The sequence below is a fragment of the Nerophis lumbriciformis genome, linkage group LG17 (genome assembly GCF_033978685.3).
Source record: "Nerophis lumbriciformis linkage group LG17, RoL_Nlum_v2.1, whole genome shotgun sequence".
Classification (NCBI taxonomy): Eukaryota; Metazoa; Chordata; class Actinopteri; order Syngnathiformes; family Syngnathidae; genus Nerophis; species Nerophis lumbriciformis.
The window spans coordinates 24,857,054-24,875,174 of record NC_084564.2 but is presented as its reverse complement, the minus strand read 5'-3'; the positions used below and the strand labels follow the sequence as shown (position 1 = coordinate 24,875,174).

General features: G+C 39.1%; 1 protein-coding gene across 2 annotated transcripts; it reads right to left on the bottom strand.

Moving 5' to 3' along the window:
• Positions 1–412: 412 nt before the first annotated feature.
• Positions 413–17,925, bottom strand: cep57 (centrosomal protein 57). 2 transcript variants are annotated; one of them, XM_061972945.2, is made up of 11 exons: positions 17,529–17,925; positions 17,254–17,413; positions 11,243–11,428; positions 7,723–7,844; positions 7,451–7,579; positions 3,621–3,677; positions 3,467–3,550; positions 3,331–3,399; positions 3,027–3,262; positions 1,090–1,234; positions 413–1,012 (listed from the first exon to the last, which is right to left on the bottom strand). In XM_061972945.2, the coding sequence occupies exons 2-11, from the start codon at positions 17,372–17,374 to the stop codon at positions 824–826; spliced, it is 1,338 nt and encodes a 445-aa protein (XP_061828929.1). In that variant the 5' UTR covers positions 17,375–17,413; positions 17,529–17,925; the 3' UTR covers positions 413–823. The 2 variants fall into 2 exon arrangements, with proteins under 2 accessions (XP_061828929.1, XP_061828927.1); XM_061972943.1 differs by having other exon boundaries at positions 17,580–17,925.
• Between the last annotated feature and the right edge of the window lie 196 nt (positions 17,926–18,121).

Sequence of the window (18,121 nt, the reverse complement as noted above, 5' to 3'; positions counted from 1 at the left end):
AACCTGCACTTCAATGCAGTTTCGATGCCGCTGGACAAAGCTCAAACAAAATCTCGTTGACATGTATGACTTAAGTGTTATTATGACAATGACAATAAAGGAATTGATTGATTGATTGATTGGTCATATTTCCTGGTCGAGCCTGTTGATAAATACGCGCAGTGCTACCACTTAGCTGGAGGCTTCTGTATCGTTCAAGAATTTTTTTTAAAAGACGCTAATATTGGAAGTCTCTTACCTCTCAGGCTCCCGTGACACCTCACTGCCCCCCTTGCTTCACTATTTGAGAAGCACTGGGCTAGACTGAGCATGAGCGAGAGAGAGAACGTGTGTGTGTTGGATTGTTGACCCACTAAGATGAACAGAAAAACAATTGATAATTTCAACAATAGTTAGGAAAGAAATGATGCACTTCAACACAAATTTCTCTTTGGTATGTTCATAAGTCACCACACATACACTTTGTCATGTCGTATTGATCAAGGATATATATTTCATAGACATATACTGAGAGTATTAATGTTTTATAAAAAAAATAAAAATATATCAAGCAACAAATACATTTTTTGCAACAAAAGTTTACAGTCATAAGCACCATTATTTATTTTAGTGACATTTTAACTTACTTGTTTACGCTGTAACGCCCTGTGATAGTTAGCAAGCCAAATGTCACCACAAAATAATGTAATCGCGTCATTGTGCTTTTTCATTTGATGTAAGGCTGACAGGTAGCAATAGGAGAAAATAAATATGTACCAGTACTTTCGGTGTGGAGGGCCTGCACAATTCATGTAAATTTGGATGTGTACTTCCCGGTTGGGTCTCATTTCCTTAATGAAGTCTGCAGCGCTTTCATGTCCTTAAGCAGCCTCAGACTGCGCCTGCTTTTTTCCCCTGGTTTTGGCTTGACAGCTACTGCAGAACGCCCTTTAGTGTCCATCGCAGTGGTCGGTCTTGGCGATGGAGTTCTGCTCGCCTGCCTCGTATTCGCTTCCTTTTTAAATTTCTTAATCTAGAGACAGGAACATGAACAGTAAAGATTATACACAATGTTTTTTTTATATGATTTGTGTGTGTGTTAGTGCCTACCTGTATTTTATGCACATAAAGCTTATTGATCTGCTCTCCTTTGCGCTCCATTTTGAGCAGCAGCAGCTCTTGCTCCCTCTCAAGCTGCTTTCTTTCCTGTGCAGAAACACTGAGGTCCAGCTGACGCATCAACTCGTCCTGTTCTCTGCAAGCCACAAAGGTCAAAAAACATCACCAGCTCGTACCTGGTTAGTCTTCATTTAAGAGGGGACAGACAGAGAAAATACAAGAAAAAGGTAATACCAAATGACAGCATCAACTAGTAGTGCTTTGTTTAGCTGAATTTAAGAGGGGGTAGACACAGAGAAAATAGACAACACATAGGATTAAAATTGCCTGCAAGTGCTTGGTCTAGCTTAATTTAAAAGGGATAAGGCAAAGAGAAAAGAGAGTACAAACAGAAATAATACAAATAACCTGTTAGATTTGGCTTTGTTTAAAAAGGGAGAGACAGACAAACCTGAAAACAAAAAGCAATAATAGAACTCAGCAGCGATGTTCCCTCTAATTTTTCATGTGTGAGCAAACGCACAAACTCCCTGAGCATTCAGTGGAGCAACATCAGACACGTGCACACTGTCGCCACACCAGCGTCACACCTGTCCCAAACCTGACATTATAACAATTTAAATGTTTTATTAAAATATGAAATGATTAAAAATTAAAAATGATTTTGCCCTCTTACAATGACAATAACAAAAAAACATGTTTTTCATGACCTATGTGCTAGTATTGTATGTCTGGCTGCGGGTCCTGCCTTTAAAAGAAATGTTACCCCTTTCAGAGATTACATTTAGTTCCTGTAACTTTCTGTCTGTAAAATACATCTTTTTATTAGCATTTATGAAATCTAGTGACAATATTTCATGAATACTATCCTTAGATTAACATTCTTAATAAATGGCAGTAAATAAGCACACATTTGATTGAGGAGTCAGAGTGTTACAACCTGGCATTTACACAATGTGTGGTGTTGGGGTTCCGACTTTTTGTGTGGCCGTAAAGGCATCACTGGCTAAGTGCCATGAGTGCGTGTGTTGGTGCAGGTGAGGCAGAGCGAGTGGCTTTTGTTGATATGACGGATGACAAAGTTGGTTTAAGCCTGGTTTGTATGGCAGAAAATTACCAGTTTTTAAAGATTTTAAAGACAACTTTGCCATGCAGCAACAATATTGCCTGGTATAGCTTGATTTCATAAGAGACAACAGACAACAACATTGCCTGCTTGTGCTTGGTATAGCCTAAATTAGGAAGGCACAACAGACGGACATATAGAACACACAACAGGACAACGTTGCCTCCGAGTGCTTGGTCTAACTTAAATTACGAAGGGGCAAACATATAGAAACAATTGCATGTAGTATGTGGCTTTGCCTCATTTCAGTGGGGACGGACAGAACAACTACAGAACAAAGAAACAAATGCAAAACATTGCCAGTTTGAGCTTTGCCTCGCTTCATTTAATAGGAGACAGACAAAATATAGCACAAAAAGCAATGAGAAACAACATTGGCTGCTAGTGCTTGGTATAGCTTAAATTAAGAAGGGACAAACAGATAAAATGTAGAAAACAAAAAATAACATCGCATGTTTGTGTTTTGTTTAAATTAATTTGGAAGGGGACATTGCTTTTTAGTGCTTGAGTTAGCCTCATTTAAGTGGGGACAGACAGACCAAATAAATGGCGTAAAAAGAGCAAAAAGCAACAACATAGCCTGCTTGGGAATTACATTAAAAAAAAAACCTGAAGTCTTTTTTTAAGTACAGCATAATTTTTTACCAGGGACAGAACAAAAATGATACACAACAAAAAGCTTACTACAGTGCCTGGTGTTTTTGATAGTGGATAGAGAGAAAAGAGCGCACAAAATGCAACAACAGAAGACAACAACCGCCTTTCACAGTCACAATATATTTGAAATCAAGAATGTACTCACAAACTCATCAGTCTCAGTTCCTCTTGTAGCCCCTGCAAAAGCTCTGACAGCTCCAAACTGACGGACGAGGCGGAGTCGGAGGAAGTGTCCGAATGGCGGCGGCTGTCTGCGCCCAAGCAAATGGGCTTGTTGTTGTTGTCAAGAACCTGGCTGTTGCACAACTGAGGTTGGTGGCGCTTCAGGAGAGATAGGACCGATTGCACGTTTGCTCGGACAGAGTGGCTACCGCCTACAGACTATAAAAATATATCATAAAAAGATGGAAAATCCAGGAAGTAGACAGATACAGTGAGTTGGTAGCTACCGTTCCGGTCACGAAAGGTACATCTTTTAGGTTGAGTCTGTAGTGAGGTTCTGTGTAGGAAGACTTTTTCTAAAATGCAAAGCAAACAATGAAGCACTATTAGTGTTATTAGGGATGACTGTTTTAACACTTTTACCTTTAAGGTGCTCTTCCTCTCTTTGGACCAACGCGGTGATGACGACTGTAGAAGGATCCTGTTGGTCTCCAAACCCAACTGCAGCTGAGGAATGCGAAAAAAGCGATGGTAGTACATGGGTGTTCACTTAAGCACCCGTGTCAAAATGTTCTACCTGCTTTCTCTGGTGCTCCTCTTCCTGCAGCTTCTGCTCAAGCTCTTGAATCTTCACCTGACATAAAAAATATGTATTTATTTCAATTAAAAAAAAAAGAAATTTCCTCAATTCTTCCTGTCATTTGCCAGAAAAGTTGAACAAGTTGGGCAAGCAGCAAACTTGACAGTTATGATGCCAATTTTAAAGGCCTACTGAAACCCACTACTACCGACCACGCAGTCTGATAGTTTATATATCAATGATGAAATCTTAACATTGCAACACATGCCAATACGGCCGGGTTAGCTTACTAAAGTGCAATTTTAAATTTCGCGCAAAATATCCTGCTGAAAACGTCTCGGTATGATGACGCCGGCACGTGACGTCACGGTTTGTAGAGGACATTTTGGGACAGCATGGTGGCCAGCTATTAAGTCGTCTGTTTTCATCGCAAAATTCCACAGTATTCTGGGCATCTGTGTTAGTGAATCTTTTGCAATTTGTTCAATGAACAATGGAGACAGCAAAGAAGAAAACTGTAGGTGGGAAGCGGTGTATTGCGGGCGGCTGCAGCAACACAAACACAGCCGGTGTTTCATTGTTTACATTCCCGAAAGATGACAGTCAAGCTTTACCATTGGCCTGTGGAGAACTTGGACAACAGAGACTCTTACCAGGAGGACTTTGAGTTAGATGCGCAGACGCTGTACCGTGAGTACGCATGCAGCTGTGGCTTCCAAACATTTGATCGCTTGTCCGTACGTGCGTGCCGCTATGTGCATGTCACGTACGTAACTTTGGGGAAATATATGTGCTGAATGAACTTTGGGGAGGTGAACGGTACTTTGGGCTGTGGGATTGAGTGTGTTGTGCAGGTGTTTGAGTTGTATTGGCGGGTTATATGGACGGGAGGGGGGAGGTGTTTGTTATGCAGGATTAATTTGTGGCATATTAAATATAAACCTGGTTATGTTGTGGCTAATAGAGTATATATACTGTATGTCTTGTGTTTATTTACTGTTTTAGTCATTCCCAGCTGAATATCAAGTCCCACCCGCCTCTCACAGCATCTTCCCTATCTGAATCGCTCCCACTGCCCTCTAGTCCTTTACTCTCACTTTCCTCATCCACAAATCTTTCATCCTCGCTCAAATTAATGGGGAAATTGTCGCTTTCTCGGTCCGAATCGCTCTCGCTGCTGGTGGCCATGATTGTAAACAATGTGCAGATGTGAGGAGCTCCACAACCTGTGACGTCAAGCGCATATCGTCTGCTACTTCCGGTAGAGGCAAGGCTTTTTTATCAGCGACCAAAAGTTGCAAACTTTATCGTCAATGTTCTCTACTAAATCCTTTCAGCAAAAATATGGCAATATCGCGAAATGATCAAGTATGACACATAGAATGGACCTGCTATCCCCGTTTAAATAAGAAAATCGCATTTCAGTAGGCCTTTAAGATAGATGGTGACCAATGGATGAATAAAGCAGTGAAACAATTGTTAAGCAGCTTTTTTGTGATTTCACTGATATCCTAACCAGTTTAACTTTGTCTTAACTTTTTTCCCATTCAAAAACAGAAAACTAAGTTTTATCTTTGGGTCAATACGCTATTTTTTCCGAATGCATATTAATGTATATCGTGTGGGGCCTTCCGTGCAGATTATACGGGTTTGATTCCCTACAAGGGCCCTACCAACCCCGCCGCTGAAAATGTCCAATTCCTGTCCCAAGCCTGCATAAATGGGAAAGGTTGCATCATCTGCATCTAGTGTAAAAACTAATCAAACATACACTTGACTTGTTGAGGCGTCGATGAAAAACTCAAAAAAAGAAAAAAAAGATTCTAATGTATATTACTTATAAAAAAAAAACCCAATATATTTATTCTAAGGCTGTCAAAACTAATGCGTTAACAGCGGTAAATATCCATCCATCCATTTCCTAACGCTAGTCCCTGTTGGGGTTGCGGGAGGGCTAGAGCTTAACCCAGCAGCACTCGGGCGGAAGGCAAGATACACCTTAGTTTGTTCAAATTAATTTCATTCACATTTTTAACTTATTTAGTGCATTGGGGATGTAATGATATACTGTAAACATGTCATGTCACGGTTATTTTGACCAAAATTATTATGGTTATCATTATGATCTTCCTATTGTTATTATTATAAGTATCAGTATTTATTGTTAAATGTTCTCAAAAAGTAGTTATACACACACACTGAAATCTTTTGACAAAGTCCATCCATCCATTTTCTACCACTTGTCCCGTTTGAAGTCGCTGCAGCCTATCTCAGCTGCATTCGGGCAGAAGGCGGGGTACACCCTGGACAAGTCGCAAACTCATCGTAGGGCCAACATAGCAAAGTATGTCTTTTTAACAACAAAAAATTACACACACTGTTAAAAAATCCACTATTTTGCATGTTTTGCGTTTCTTATGCTTCACTGATAGTGTTATAGTCTTAGAGTTGTATCTGTTCTAATGGCTAAGCTTTTATTGTTTTAAATACTGGTTTGTACTGTAGCACTTCAAGATGTTTTAAAATGAAAAATGTGTCGTAAATCAAATCTATTATTATTATTAATTCTGGCCGGCATTGTGTGGCGCCCAACTCTGTTGAGCGGTCCTTGAACGCCTCAGTCTCTTTTCTTGTAGTATAGAACAATCTCTCTGTTCTAATTGCTAAGGGAGCACAGCTGGTAGGTTCAATGTGCACAAATAAATAGCTTAGTTGCTCAGACATCAACGTGTTTATATAAGTTTATATTGGGGTATGTTGTTTCTTAATGTCTCCTGTTTTCATGTTAGCATTCAAGCTAGCGAGCTAGCGCCAGTCCGTCCGTAAATTTATCAAAGTGCAGTTGTCAGTCACGTTTTTTCGGTAATTTTAATTTAAAACGGTAATACTAAACGTCTGGAGTTTCACCGCGGTTATCATTATTACTATTTATTGTTACATCCCTGTAGAGCGAGGTGTCAAACTCAAGGACCCGGGGGCCAGATTCATTTTATTTGGCCCTCGAAAGCCTGGAAATAATATGTATCAATAAAGTGCTGTAACTTTTCTTACTAAATGTATTCTTTCTTTCTATTTTGGGAGAATAATATATACGTACTCCGTGTAATCGCAAATTATGTTAACTTAAATATTGTCTAATTATGCAAAAATATATGATCAAACATTCCAAACCATTTTTTAAATAGAAATACATCTTAATAATAATGATTTCAAAGCAAGTTATCCATCAAATTGTGCAATGTAAAAGTAGCAATAGATTTCATGGTAAATTGTGAAATTTACTGTGGTTTTTATAGCATGTTTCTCTAAATGAAAAAAACAGTAATAATTTTTACTGTAATAAATTGTGCTGTCATTTTGGCATTTACAGTAATACGCCAAAAAATCTACAGTTGTTGATTTGCGGTAAAAAACAAAAACTAGCAGCTCAGGTGCCAAAATATTACTGTAAAATTGCAGTTTTTTATTTACAGTAAAAAAAAAACTAATGTAAAATTCTGGCAACTGAGCTGCCTTTTTTAACCATAAAAACAGCAGTACTGTTTCTCCATTTACAGTAATATACACTAAATTTTGAGGTGAAATGATTGCAACTTACCATATTTTTTTCACATTTTAGTTTAAAAAAAAATCTACTAATAAAATGCATTAAAAAAATAGTGTAATAATAGTATTAACTGCGATGTGGCCCTCAGTGAAAACGACTTTGACACCTCTGCTATACAGCATATGCAGCATAACTCAAATAGTTGAGTAATCAAGTGTGAGTAGTTGCTGTTTCTGGTCATGGTTACAACTGCTGCTACTGTTCCTGTTTCTTGGAGTACCTCAGCTTGTCCCTGCATCTGCGTCAGCTTGAGATATTCCTGCTCCAGTTGCAGCATTTTCTGCAGCTGCACATGCTCAGAGACAGGAGCGGGTTGTCCGTGCGCAGATGTCGAGGCCTCCATGGTCACCTGACGGTGCATGGGGAGGACAAAACACATTAGAATTGAATAGAGAGAGTGACACCATTTTCCCCCCATGTTGAGATGGGGGGAAAATGTACTGGCACTAACACAACATTTAATGCAAACAAAAGTACAGCATGAGCGCTCACCTGCCGTTTGAGCAGGCTGCTCTTCTCTCCTTTAGCGTTGCGCAACATCTTCTTCATGTGAACCAGCTGACGCTCCAAGCTGACACAGCGAGACTCCGCAGCTGCAAGTTGGGTGACTAATGCTGCACAGGATGACACGCCTTTTAAAAGTGTCATCCAGTATATTGATCATAACGCATGCACTGAATTTACAAGTCAACTATGTTACTAATCATCAATTCATGTGCATATGTTGTGACATGCTGCAAAACTGCAGTAAACAATGCAACCAGCAGGGGTGCTGTTGAGTCACTTTGTGCAGAGTCGAGTATGGAGAGCATATGGACAACTTGGTTTCAAGCGATCTCCTCAATGACTGGTCAAAAGGCACTCGCGTCACTACAAGGTGCCATATTACACACCAGTTTGAAGACGCAACCAAGCGATACCGCACTTCATTGTTACACATTTATTTTAATTGAAGAGTGTTTGCCATGTAAAAATGGCCTGTTGTGCGACAGGGGGAATGCACCACTCACAAAAAATGTGGAAGGCAATTGCATATGTTTCCCACAACCCATAAAGGAAACAAATTATGGGAAGTGAAGGTTCGCCGCAAACATACATACACATGAGAAACGGTAACAGTGAATTAATACACTTTGCCTGAATTTTTTTTTTTTCAAAATTGCACCTTTTCTCCAATTGTCACCAAGAATCCAAACTAAACTAAAAAGCAGCATTGGGACAAGCGGGAGAAAATGGAGGGATGGATAGTTCCGTATTCAAGTTACCGTATTTTTCGGAGTATAAATCGCTCCGGAGTATAAGTCGCACCAGCCGAAAATGCATAATAAAGAAGGAAAAAAACATATATAAGTCGCACTGGAGTATAAGTCGCATTTTTGGGGGGAAATGTATTTGATAAAACCCAACACCAAGAATAGACATTTGAAAGGCAATTTAAAATAAATAAAGAATAGTGAACAACAGGCTGAATAAGTGTACGTTATATGACGCATAAATAACAAACTGAGAACGTGCCTGGTATGTTAACGTAACATATTATGGTAAGAGTCATTCATAAAACTATAACATATAGAACATGCTAGACGTTTACCAAACAATCTGTCACTCCTAATCGCTAAATCCCATGAAATCTTATACGTCTAGTCTCTTACGTGAATGAGCTAAATAATATTATTTGATATTTTATGGTAATGTGTTAATAATTTCACACATAAGTCGCTCCTGAGTATAAGTCGCACCCACGGCCAAACTATAAAAAAAACTGCGACTTATAGTCTGAAAAATACGGTATTATGGTGATAATGAAATCAGGAAGCCATGACTCGCAGCAGGAAAAGCTATGAAAAATATTTAAAAAAGCAAAATAAAAGCACAGGCATATATAGCGTAGTGCTTACAAACAATACATTGGAGGAAGACACCACAGTTGACATACTTCACACAAAAGTAATAATTTCTCCATAATTGTTGGTCCAAAGCTGATGAGGATTTTGGCAAAATGAGGGTAATAGGTTTATTTTTGATCGAAGTGTATTTTCTGGTGTACATTTCGCCAGCGGTTTTGCATGTTAGAGAGCCGCTGGTCACTAAACACTGCATGAATGTGGCGCTGGAATGCATAATAAATGACTGGAAAATGATTATTACATAAACTATTTTGATGAAATAAATGCATGTTTTATTGTAAGTTTATGAGCTGGAGTATATTTAGAAATATATTTGAAATTATTATTTTGATTTATATCGTCAGAAAAACTAATGTCAGAAGGACTCATTTGCATGCTTCCGTGCATAGCTGAAAACGTCCTCGGAATCAAACGTGGCACCTCTCGTTTAGTTGTTCGTACTCTCTCCATACACAACTCTATAAGTTTGTGGTCTAATAACTTCACTATGGACCAACAGTGGCATTGAAACAGGGGTTCAGAACATTCACAGTCTTCCCTCGTTTATTGCTGGTAATTGGTTGCGGACATGACCGCAATAAATTAATTTCCGCGAAGTAGTAATCATTACTTATAAATCATAGCTAGAACATAAAAAACCTGTTTATGACCTTCTGAAAACGTTTTTTTAACTATATGAGATCCCTCGAGACATGAAATACCACCATTTAGTCACCTTTAGAGTCTTTTCATCCAATATGGTCATGCTGCCTAAGGCTGAGCCAATCAATGGCCACGATACTGAACAGTACGCGCTGATCGGTCTCCTCTAGTGGCCAATACTCCTGTAGTGTTGACATTTTTTGTTTATTTAGCCATTTTTATGCCTGAAAATGCTTACTTTAGGTCCAAAATATATTCATAACAAATATTTGTTGTAATAATTGCAAAAACAACAATGGTTATGTGTTGTTTTTTTAAGTAGCAATTTTTGTGTAAGTCGCCTCAACTGCACAAATAGATTATATGTTTACCTTTCTTCTATCACGTAATCCTGCATCCCACTTGTTGACTGCATGTGTGAATGCATAAAAGTTGAGCTTTGATGACGTTTTAACATTGGTGTTGAGTGAACAGTGGTCAATGCTCGGTTTGCTGCCACCAGGAGCCATTAAGCATTTTTGCAAAAGGACGTATACATAGCATTACATATTACTAATTGGAATCAAACAACCATATCATTGAACTTTGACAGAAAAATGTAAATGGTAAATGGGTTGTACTTGTATAGCGCTTTTCTACCTTTTTTAAGGAACTCAAAGCGCTTTGACACTATTTCCACATTCACCCATTCACACACACACACATTCACACACTGATGGCGGGAGCTGCCATGCATGGCGCTAACCACGCCCATCAGGAGCAAGGGTGAAGTGTCTTGCTCAAGGACACAACGGACGTGACTAGGATGGTAGAAGGTGAGGATTGAACCAGTAACCCTCAGATTGCTGGCACGGCCACTCTCCCAACTTCGCCACGCCTTATGACGTCTTTTATAACTGACAGATTAAAAAAAAAAAATCCATCCATCCATTTTCTACCGCTTGTCCCTTTTGGAGTCGCGGGGGGTGCTGGAGCCTATCTCAGCTGCATTCGGGCGGAAGGCGGTGTACACCCTGGACAAGTCGCCACCTCATCACAGGGCCAACACAGATAGACAGACAACATTCAAAAATCTTTAAAAAAATTCAAAAGCCCAGGCCATCAACATCTGGCCCCCTTAGTGGTTGTTACCCTAAACAACTGCATAGTGTGTATGCCATGGGCTGGCCCTGTTTATACTTATATTTTTGGTTATCTAGAACTGATTAATTATATTTACATTATGTTTCAATGAAAAATGAACTTCTGTTTAACCTGACATTTTGGAACAAAAACAAGGTACGACTGTATTAAGTTAAAGTACCAATGATTGTCACACACACACTAGGTGTGGCGAAATTATTCTCTGCATTTGACCCATCACCCTTGATCACCCCCTGGGAGGTGAGGGGAGCAGTGTGTTTACGTTCATGTTAGGTTCCGGGCATGTACATAACATTCATACTCTATAAAAAGACTCCGACCTTGATTGCATTTGTGCTGCTCATTTGTCGGCCTTAATCTTGCGTCCGTCTGAGTGGTGGCGGGTCTCTGCCGCATTCTGTGTGCATGCGAACGCAGTGCTGCGTCTCCTTGACCGAGCTCTGCGTGCTTCTCCAACTCCAACCTTCTGATCTTCTCCTGGAGATTCCTCAACGCCGACAAGATGGCTACAAAAAACATGAAATGCGTATAGGATGGCAGCATGAGCAGAGAGCAACAGGTGTTTTGCAGAAGCAGTGTGGCATCATGTTGCATGTGTTGCTGTAACCATGGAGCTCTGACATGCTTCAGTGGAGACATACTGAACATAGTAGAAATGTGACGCTCACGAACAAATCGATTCTTTTGAATTACTTTTGAACTAAGAGAGCCGATTCCCTGCTGCAAGCCGTTTTTTAAGCACATGCGGATACAGCGTCACCCGACTGGCAACTGGACTAGAAAATGAGTCCGAGTCAAAGCATTTAGATCAGAGGTCGCAAACCTGTCGATCTTTGGGACTATAATGGTCGATTCCGAAAATATTAGAAAAACATTTTTGTATTAATATGACATCAGTGCCACTCCCACCCGGAAAGTGACCAACAGACCCGCCAACAGGCACCCATTTTAACCCCTAAAAACTAGAGATGTCCGATAATGGCTTTTTTGCCGATATCCGATATTCCGATATTGTCCGACTCTTAATTACCGATTCCGATATCAACCGATACCGATATATACAGTCGTGAAATTAACAAGAGGTAGCGGGGGTGTATATTGTAGCGTCTCCCGGAACAGTTAGTGCTGCAAGGGGTTCTGGGTATTTGTTATGTTGTGTTACGGTGCGGATGTTCTCCCGAAATGTGTTTGTCATTCTTGTTTGGTGTGGGTTGACAGTGTGGCACATATTTGTAACAGTGTTAAAGTTGTTTATAACGCCACCCTTAGTGTGACCTGTTTGGCTATTGACCAAGTATGCATTGCTTTCACTTGTGTGTGTGAAAAGCCGTAGATATTATGTGATTGGGCCGGCACGCAAAGACAGTGCCTTTAAGGTATATTGGCGCTATGTACTTCTCCCTACGTCCGTGGACCACTACGTACAGCAGCGTTTTAAAAAGTCATAAATTTTACATTTTGAAACAGATACCGATAATTTCCGATATTACATTTTAAAGCATTCGGACTGCTGATATTATCGGACATCTCTACTAAAAACGCATGCCTCGCCTCTCTTCAACCTCAAATCTTGCTCAAATCATCGCACTGCAGCAATGCATTAAGGCTGACTGTTACAGCGAATTGGACATTTTACAGCTTCCAACGTTGAATCAAAAGCGCTCTCACACTCATATACACGCAAACATACATACATACACATACACACATATTATTAGCCCATCAACACGGACAAAAGAGCAAGAATGGTGTGATGGCAAACAAAAAGACAACGTTTAAGATAACAATGTTATTTACCTTCCAATTACAGTACAATGGTAAACGATTCCACAATAATGAAAACTGAATGAAAAATGAAATAAGTTAATACCCTTTTAAAGGGTTACTTGCATTATTATGGCTGCGTTCACACTGCAATTTCTAATGTGAATGCAATCTTACCTGCATGTGGACAAGACGTGGCTTACATTCTCGTATTTGTGGCAATTAGGGATGTTCGATAATGGCTTTTTGCCGATATCCGATATTCCGATATTGTCCAACTCTTTAATTACCGATACCGATATCAACCGATACTGATATCAATCGATATATACAGTCGTGGAATTAACACATTATTATGCCTAATTTGGACAACCAGATATTGTGAAGATAAGGTACTTTTAAAAAAAATTATAAAATAAAATAAGATAAATAAATTAAAAACATTCTTGAATAAAAAATTAAGTAAAACAATATAAAAACAGTAACATTGAAACTAGTAATTAATGAAAATTAGTCAAATTAACTGTTAAAGGTTAGTATTATTAGTGGACCAGCAGCACGCACAATCATGTGTGCTTACGGACTGTATCCCTTGCAGACTGTATTGAAATATATTGATATATAATGTAGGAACCAGAATATTAATAACAGAAAGAAACAACCTTTTGTGTGAATGAGTGTGAATGTGTGTAAATGGGGGAGGAAGGTTTTTTGGGTTGGTGCACTAATTGTAAGTGAATCTTGTGTTTTTTATGTTGATTTAAGAAAAATAAAAATAAAAATAAAATAAAATAAAATAAAAAAAACGATACCGATAATAAAAAAAACTATACCAATAATTTACGATATTACATTTTAACGCATTCGGCAGGCCGATATTATCGGACATCTCTAGTGGCAATTTCAAGAATTTTGTGCAATCTAAGTCAACATTTTTGGAACTAAAATATTGCACATAGAAGATTAAGAAGAAAGAGTATTTTGGCTCTCGCAGTATTATGGGATCATTTGGTTTGATGTCTGCTTGAAAAGCGTGTCTGTGGGCGAGCAGTTGGAGATAAGTGTGGTGGAACTTTCACGTGAGTTATTAAAACATTATTTGCACCTGTTTTCTCCTCCGTTTATTTTGGCGAATAATTATGACGCTTAACGCTTTTTGGTGACCTTCTGGTCACATGAATGCGACCTGAGCGCAGTAGCGTTCACATTGAGGGCGCACTACATATATATCTGATTTATATGCATATACGAAAGAGTCCTGGTTTGGATTTAAAAAATAGGAATTGCACTGCTCACATGAACATGAAAAAATTTGATACAGGTCACATATGGGCAAATACATCAGAATTGACCTGTAGTGTGAACAAGGCCTATGTGTATTATTATCATTAAATTATATTATAAACTCTGTATAGTTTTTATCGATTATTTCTTCAGTTTAAGAGCATGATTTAGATAAAAGCTCTGAGTCAATCTGCATAAGGCAAAATATTTTTTAAAGTAAATTATTGCATATTGTTTTAATGTGTGGCACCTTGAGACAAGAATACGTTGATTGACAGTCTAAAAGTTCACTTGCTATTTCCATGGTTTTATGCATTTTTATGTATACAAGATAAAAATTGCAAATCAAAACTCAATCGCAATTTTGGAGACAGAAATTGCAATTTGTTTTTTTCTCAAAATTGTGAAGCCCTATTTTTCGGTGAGTGAAAATTCTAGGTAGTGATGCCACTGTCAATGCATAGGGATAACCATTAATGGAAAGTTTACCATAAAAACACAACAAAAACAAATAAATATTCTAAAATGTATTCCCAAAGACTAATATTTATATATATCTAAATTATTGTGATTCACATCTGTAGGGATATATTATGTTGGGATATAATTGAGATAATGAAGGATGAAGTGATTAAGAAAGGTTTAGTATAGATATGCTTAGAATAGGCCGTGCAACTAATCATATTTTCGTAGTTTCAGTTGAAACTGGGTCCAAGTTCATGCCTACGCACATTCACTCTTATCGGCCATATTCTTGCCACTGTTGACGTGGCTTCTTTGCAGAGGTCTGAAGGACAACACCAGAAATGAATTCAGAGTCCAGGAAGGAGAAGGCAGAGGAAGATTCCACACCTGGAAGAAGACACCTCATTGCATATTCATACATTGTGATATATATATATATTGTAAGACGACAGCCCTGTGTAAATCGCCGTGTTGAATGCTACTAGGGACAGATAGCGCTCAGACAAATTGCATTAGAATTGTGTAGGGAATAAATACTTCTGATTTTAAGTTTACGCATCGTGTCTTCTTTAAACATCTTCTGGCTCCAGATTAAACGACAGTCTCATTATCTCATAACTGCTACCAGTGACTGTTTCTTTGGTTAAAAAAAAAACGAGCAAGTCTTTGAACGGCTCTTGGAAAGGAACGGCTCCTCAAGATTTGGCTCCTTTCAAAGAGCCATAAATCCCATCTATGAAATGGAGAATATCGGTGTTTTAGGATCACTGATGCCGGTAGCGCGTTACTTAGTAACGCGTTAGTCTAATATGACGTCTTTTTTCATTAACGACAAATCTAACGCATTACTATTTCCAAACCAGTAGTCAGATTAAAGTTTATTTAATCCAAGTCACTGTGCGTTACTATTTTTTTTTAATTTTCCCTCGTAAAAAGAAATTGTATTTCTTCTTGCCGTCTTGGAAAGTGACGTCACGTATGCGACAAGTCACGTTTTTAGCATGAGAAGCGCATTTTCAAGTTGGAAATACAGTCATTATTTCGAGTTAAAGAAGTTGGTCAGGCAGTATGTTGTCGAGGAAATACTGCCCTTAAGCACGGTTGACTCGCCCTTGTTTCGTGCCATAATAAACAAGATCCTCGCTACGATCAACGCGGACTTGCCTCACAGAACATCCTTTTCGTCTTACCTGGAGATGGAGTATGCACAAATGGAGAGCAACCTGAAAGCCGCACTGAATGAGGAATAGACTTTCTGTCAAGAGGTTTGAGAGGCTTTTGTTAATGAGGTACAACCACTGGTTTACTCGCCCCACGCCACTGTTTGACTCATAATTTGATTATAATAATAGAACAGGGCAGCACGGTGGAAGAGGGGTTAGTGCGTCTGCCTCACAATACGAAGGTGCTGAGTAGTCTGGGGTTCAATCCCAGGCTCGGGATCTTTCTGTGTGGAGTTTGTATGTTCTCCCCGTGACTGCGTGGGTTCCCTCCGGGTACTCCGGCTTCCTCCCACCTCCAAAGACATGCACCTGGGGATAGGTTGATTGGCAAAACTAAATTGGCCCTAGTGTGTGAATGTGAGTGTGAATGTTGTCCGTCTATCTGTGTTGGCCCTGCGATGAGGTGGCGACTTGTCCAGGGTGTACCCCGCCTCCCACTCGATTGTAGCTGAGACAGGCTCCAGCGCCCCCCGCGACCCCGAAGGGAATAAGCGGTAGAAAATGGATGGATGGATAATAGAACAATTTCAGCTAACATGTGGTGTTATACACTGTTCTGTAAAGCCACGCCTAGCTGCTCTGATGTTGTGAACAACAGGTTCAGTGTTCATAAGAAAAGTTAAACATAATTTAATAGTTACATTTACATTTGTAGGTTTTGCCACTGCAGTATTAACAGTCAGGTAAAAAAAGACAGTATTTGTTTTATTTTATTTGATAAAAAAGAAAGAATTAATGTCAACTGCTGCAAAGAAAAACAGTTTTTTAAAATATAAAAAGATAAAACAAATATTTATGTCCAGTAAAGAAAAACTGTCATTATTTATTTTTTTAATATATAAAACAAGTATTTATGTTAAGTGCAGTTGTTGATGTTAAATAAAGTGATTATTGGCAAAACCGCTTGTCATTTTTATGTTGAGGCGGCGGGGGTAATGTTGGTAGCTGCATTGCTGAATGTAACTAATAAAGCAACTCGTAATGTAACTTAGTTACTTTTAAAATCAACTAATTAGTAAAGTAAGTACCGTATTTTTCGGACTATAATTCGCAGTTTTTTTCATCGTTTGGCCGGGCTCCAGTGCGACTCATATATGTTTTTTTCCTTCTTTATTATGCATCTTCGGCAGGTGCGACTTATACTCCGGTGCGACTTATACTCCAAAAAATACAGTAAGTTACTTTCTAATGGAGTAATCAGTAGTCATTAATCAGAATAGTTTTTCAAGGTAACTGTCGGTAGCTGCATTGCTGAATGTAACTAATAAAGTAACTCGTAATGTAACTTAGTTACTTTTAAAATCAACTAATCAGTAAAGTAACTAAGTTACTTTCTAATAGAGTAATCAGTAGTCATTAATCAGAATAGTTTTTTAAGGTAACAGTGGCGGTATAGCGTGGTTGATAGAGTGGCCGTGCCAGCAACCTGAGGGTTCCAGGTTTGGTACCCGCTTCCGTCATCCTAGTCACTGCCGTTGTGTCCTTGGGCAAGACACTTTATCCACCCACACTGGTTTAAATATACCGGTAACTTAGATATTGGGTTTCACTATGTAAAGCGCTTCACTTCACTTCACAACACTGTTTAGGATTACCTGCACTGTTGGTCTCTGGGTAGCCTTTGCTGGGCGATGGAGGGCGATAGGTGTCATATGAGTGACTTGGTGTGTGGTGCACAAGTGGGGCTGTGCATGGTCGGTGAACTGGATAGTCCATATAGCAGGGCTTTGACAAGTTGTCACACCCAAGAGGTGCCTGCAGCAAAATGATAAAATAACAACAGATAATTAACACCATTATAATACATACACCATATAATCACACTCCTTAAATGGAATAATATCATATGTAGTTATTAGCTTGTTTTAACTGATTTGTAGCTGCTTTATTTCACCATCGCATGTTAAATTAGCCAAGCTACCGTCTCCAGCGTGGATTCTGCAACAGCAGTTTGGGACGGAGTCTCCATAGATGTTCACTCGATCCAGTTGACAAACCAGGAAGGAAAAATTGGGGAAAAAATAAAGTCACGTAGCTAACATTTGGTTAGCGACGCGCCATTTCTACAGCTTGTATCGAAAGGAAACAAATGACAAACCAACAAGAGTTGTTTCAAAAAAGTTGGAGTGATTCGTATTTCAGCTTAGCCCTGGTGTCGCGCGATTGTTGACACATTGTGGTCTTCGTGCAAGCGGGCTGCGTCTGTGAGCAAAACGAACAAAGAAGGTTGCTGACAGGAAATGTAGTTTTGTCCGCCATATCGCATGTCACTGCCGGATCCGTTTGCGCATGCGCCAAAAACCTACTTCACGGCAGTTTTTCCAAAATAAAGGAAACTATGTTTTTTTTTTTTTTTTGATTGATTGAAATTTTTATTAGTAGATTGCACAGTACAGTACATATTCCGTACAATTGACCACTAAATGGTAACACCCGAATACGTTTGTCAACTTGTTCAAGTCG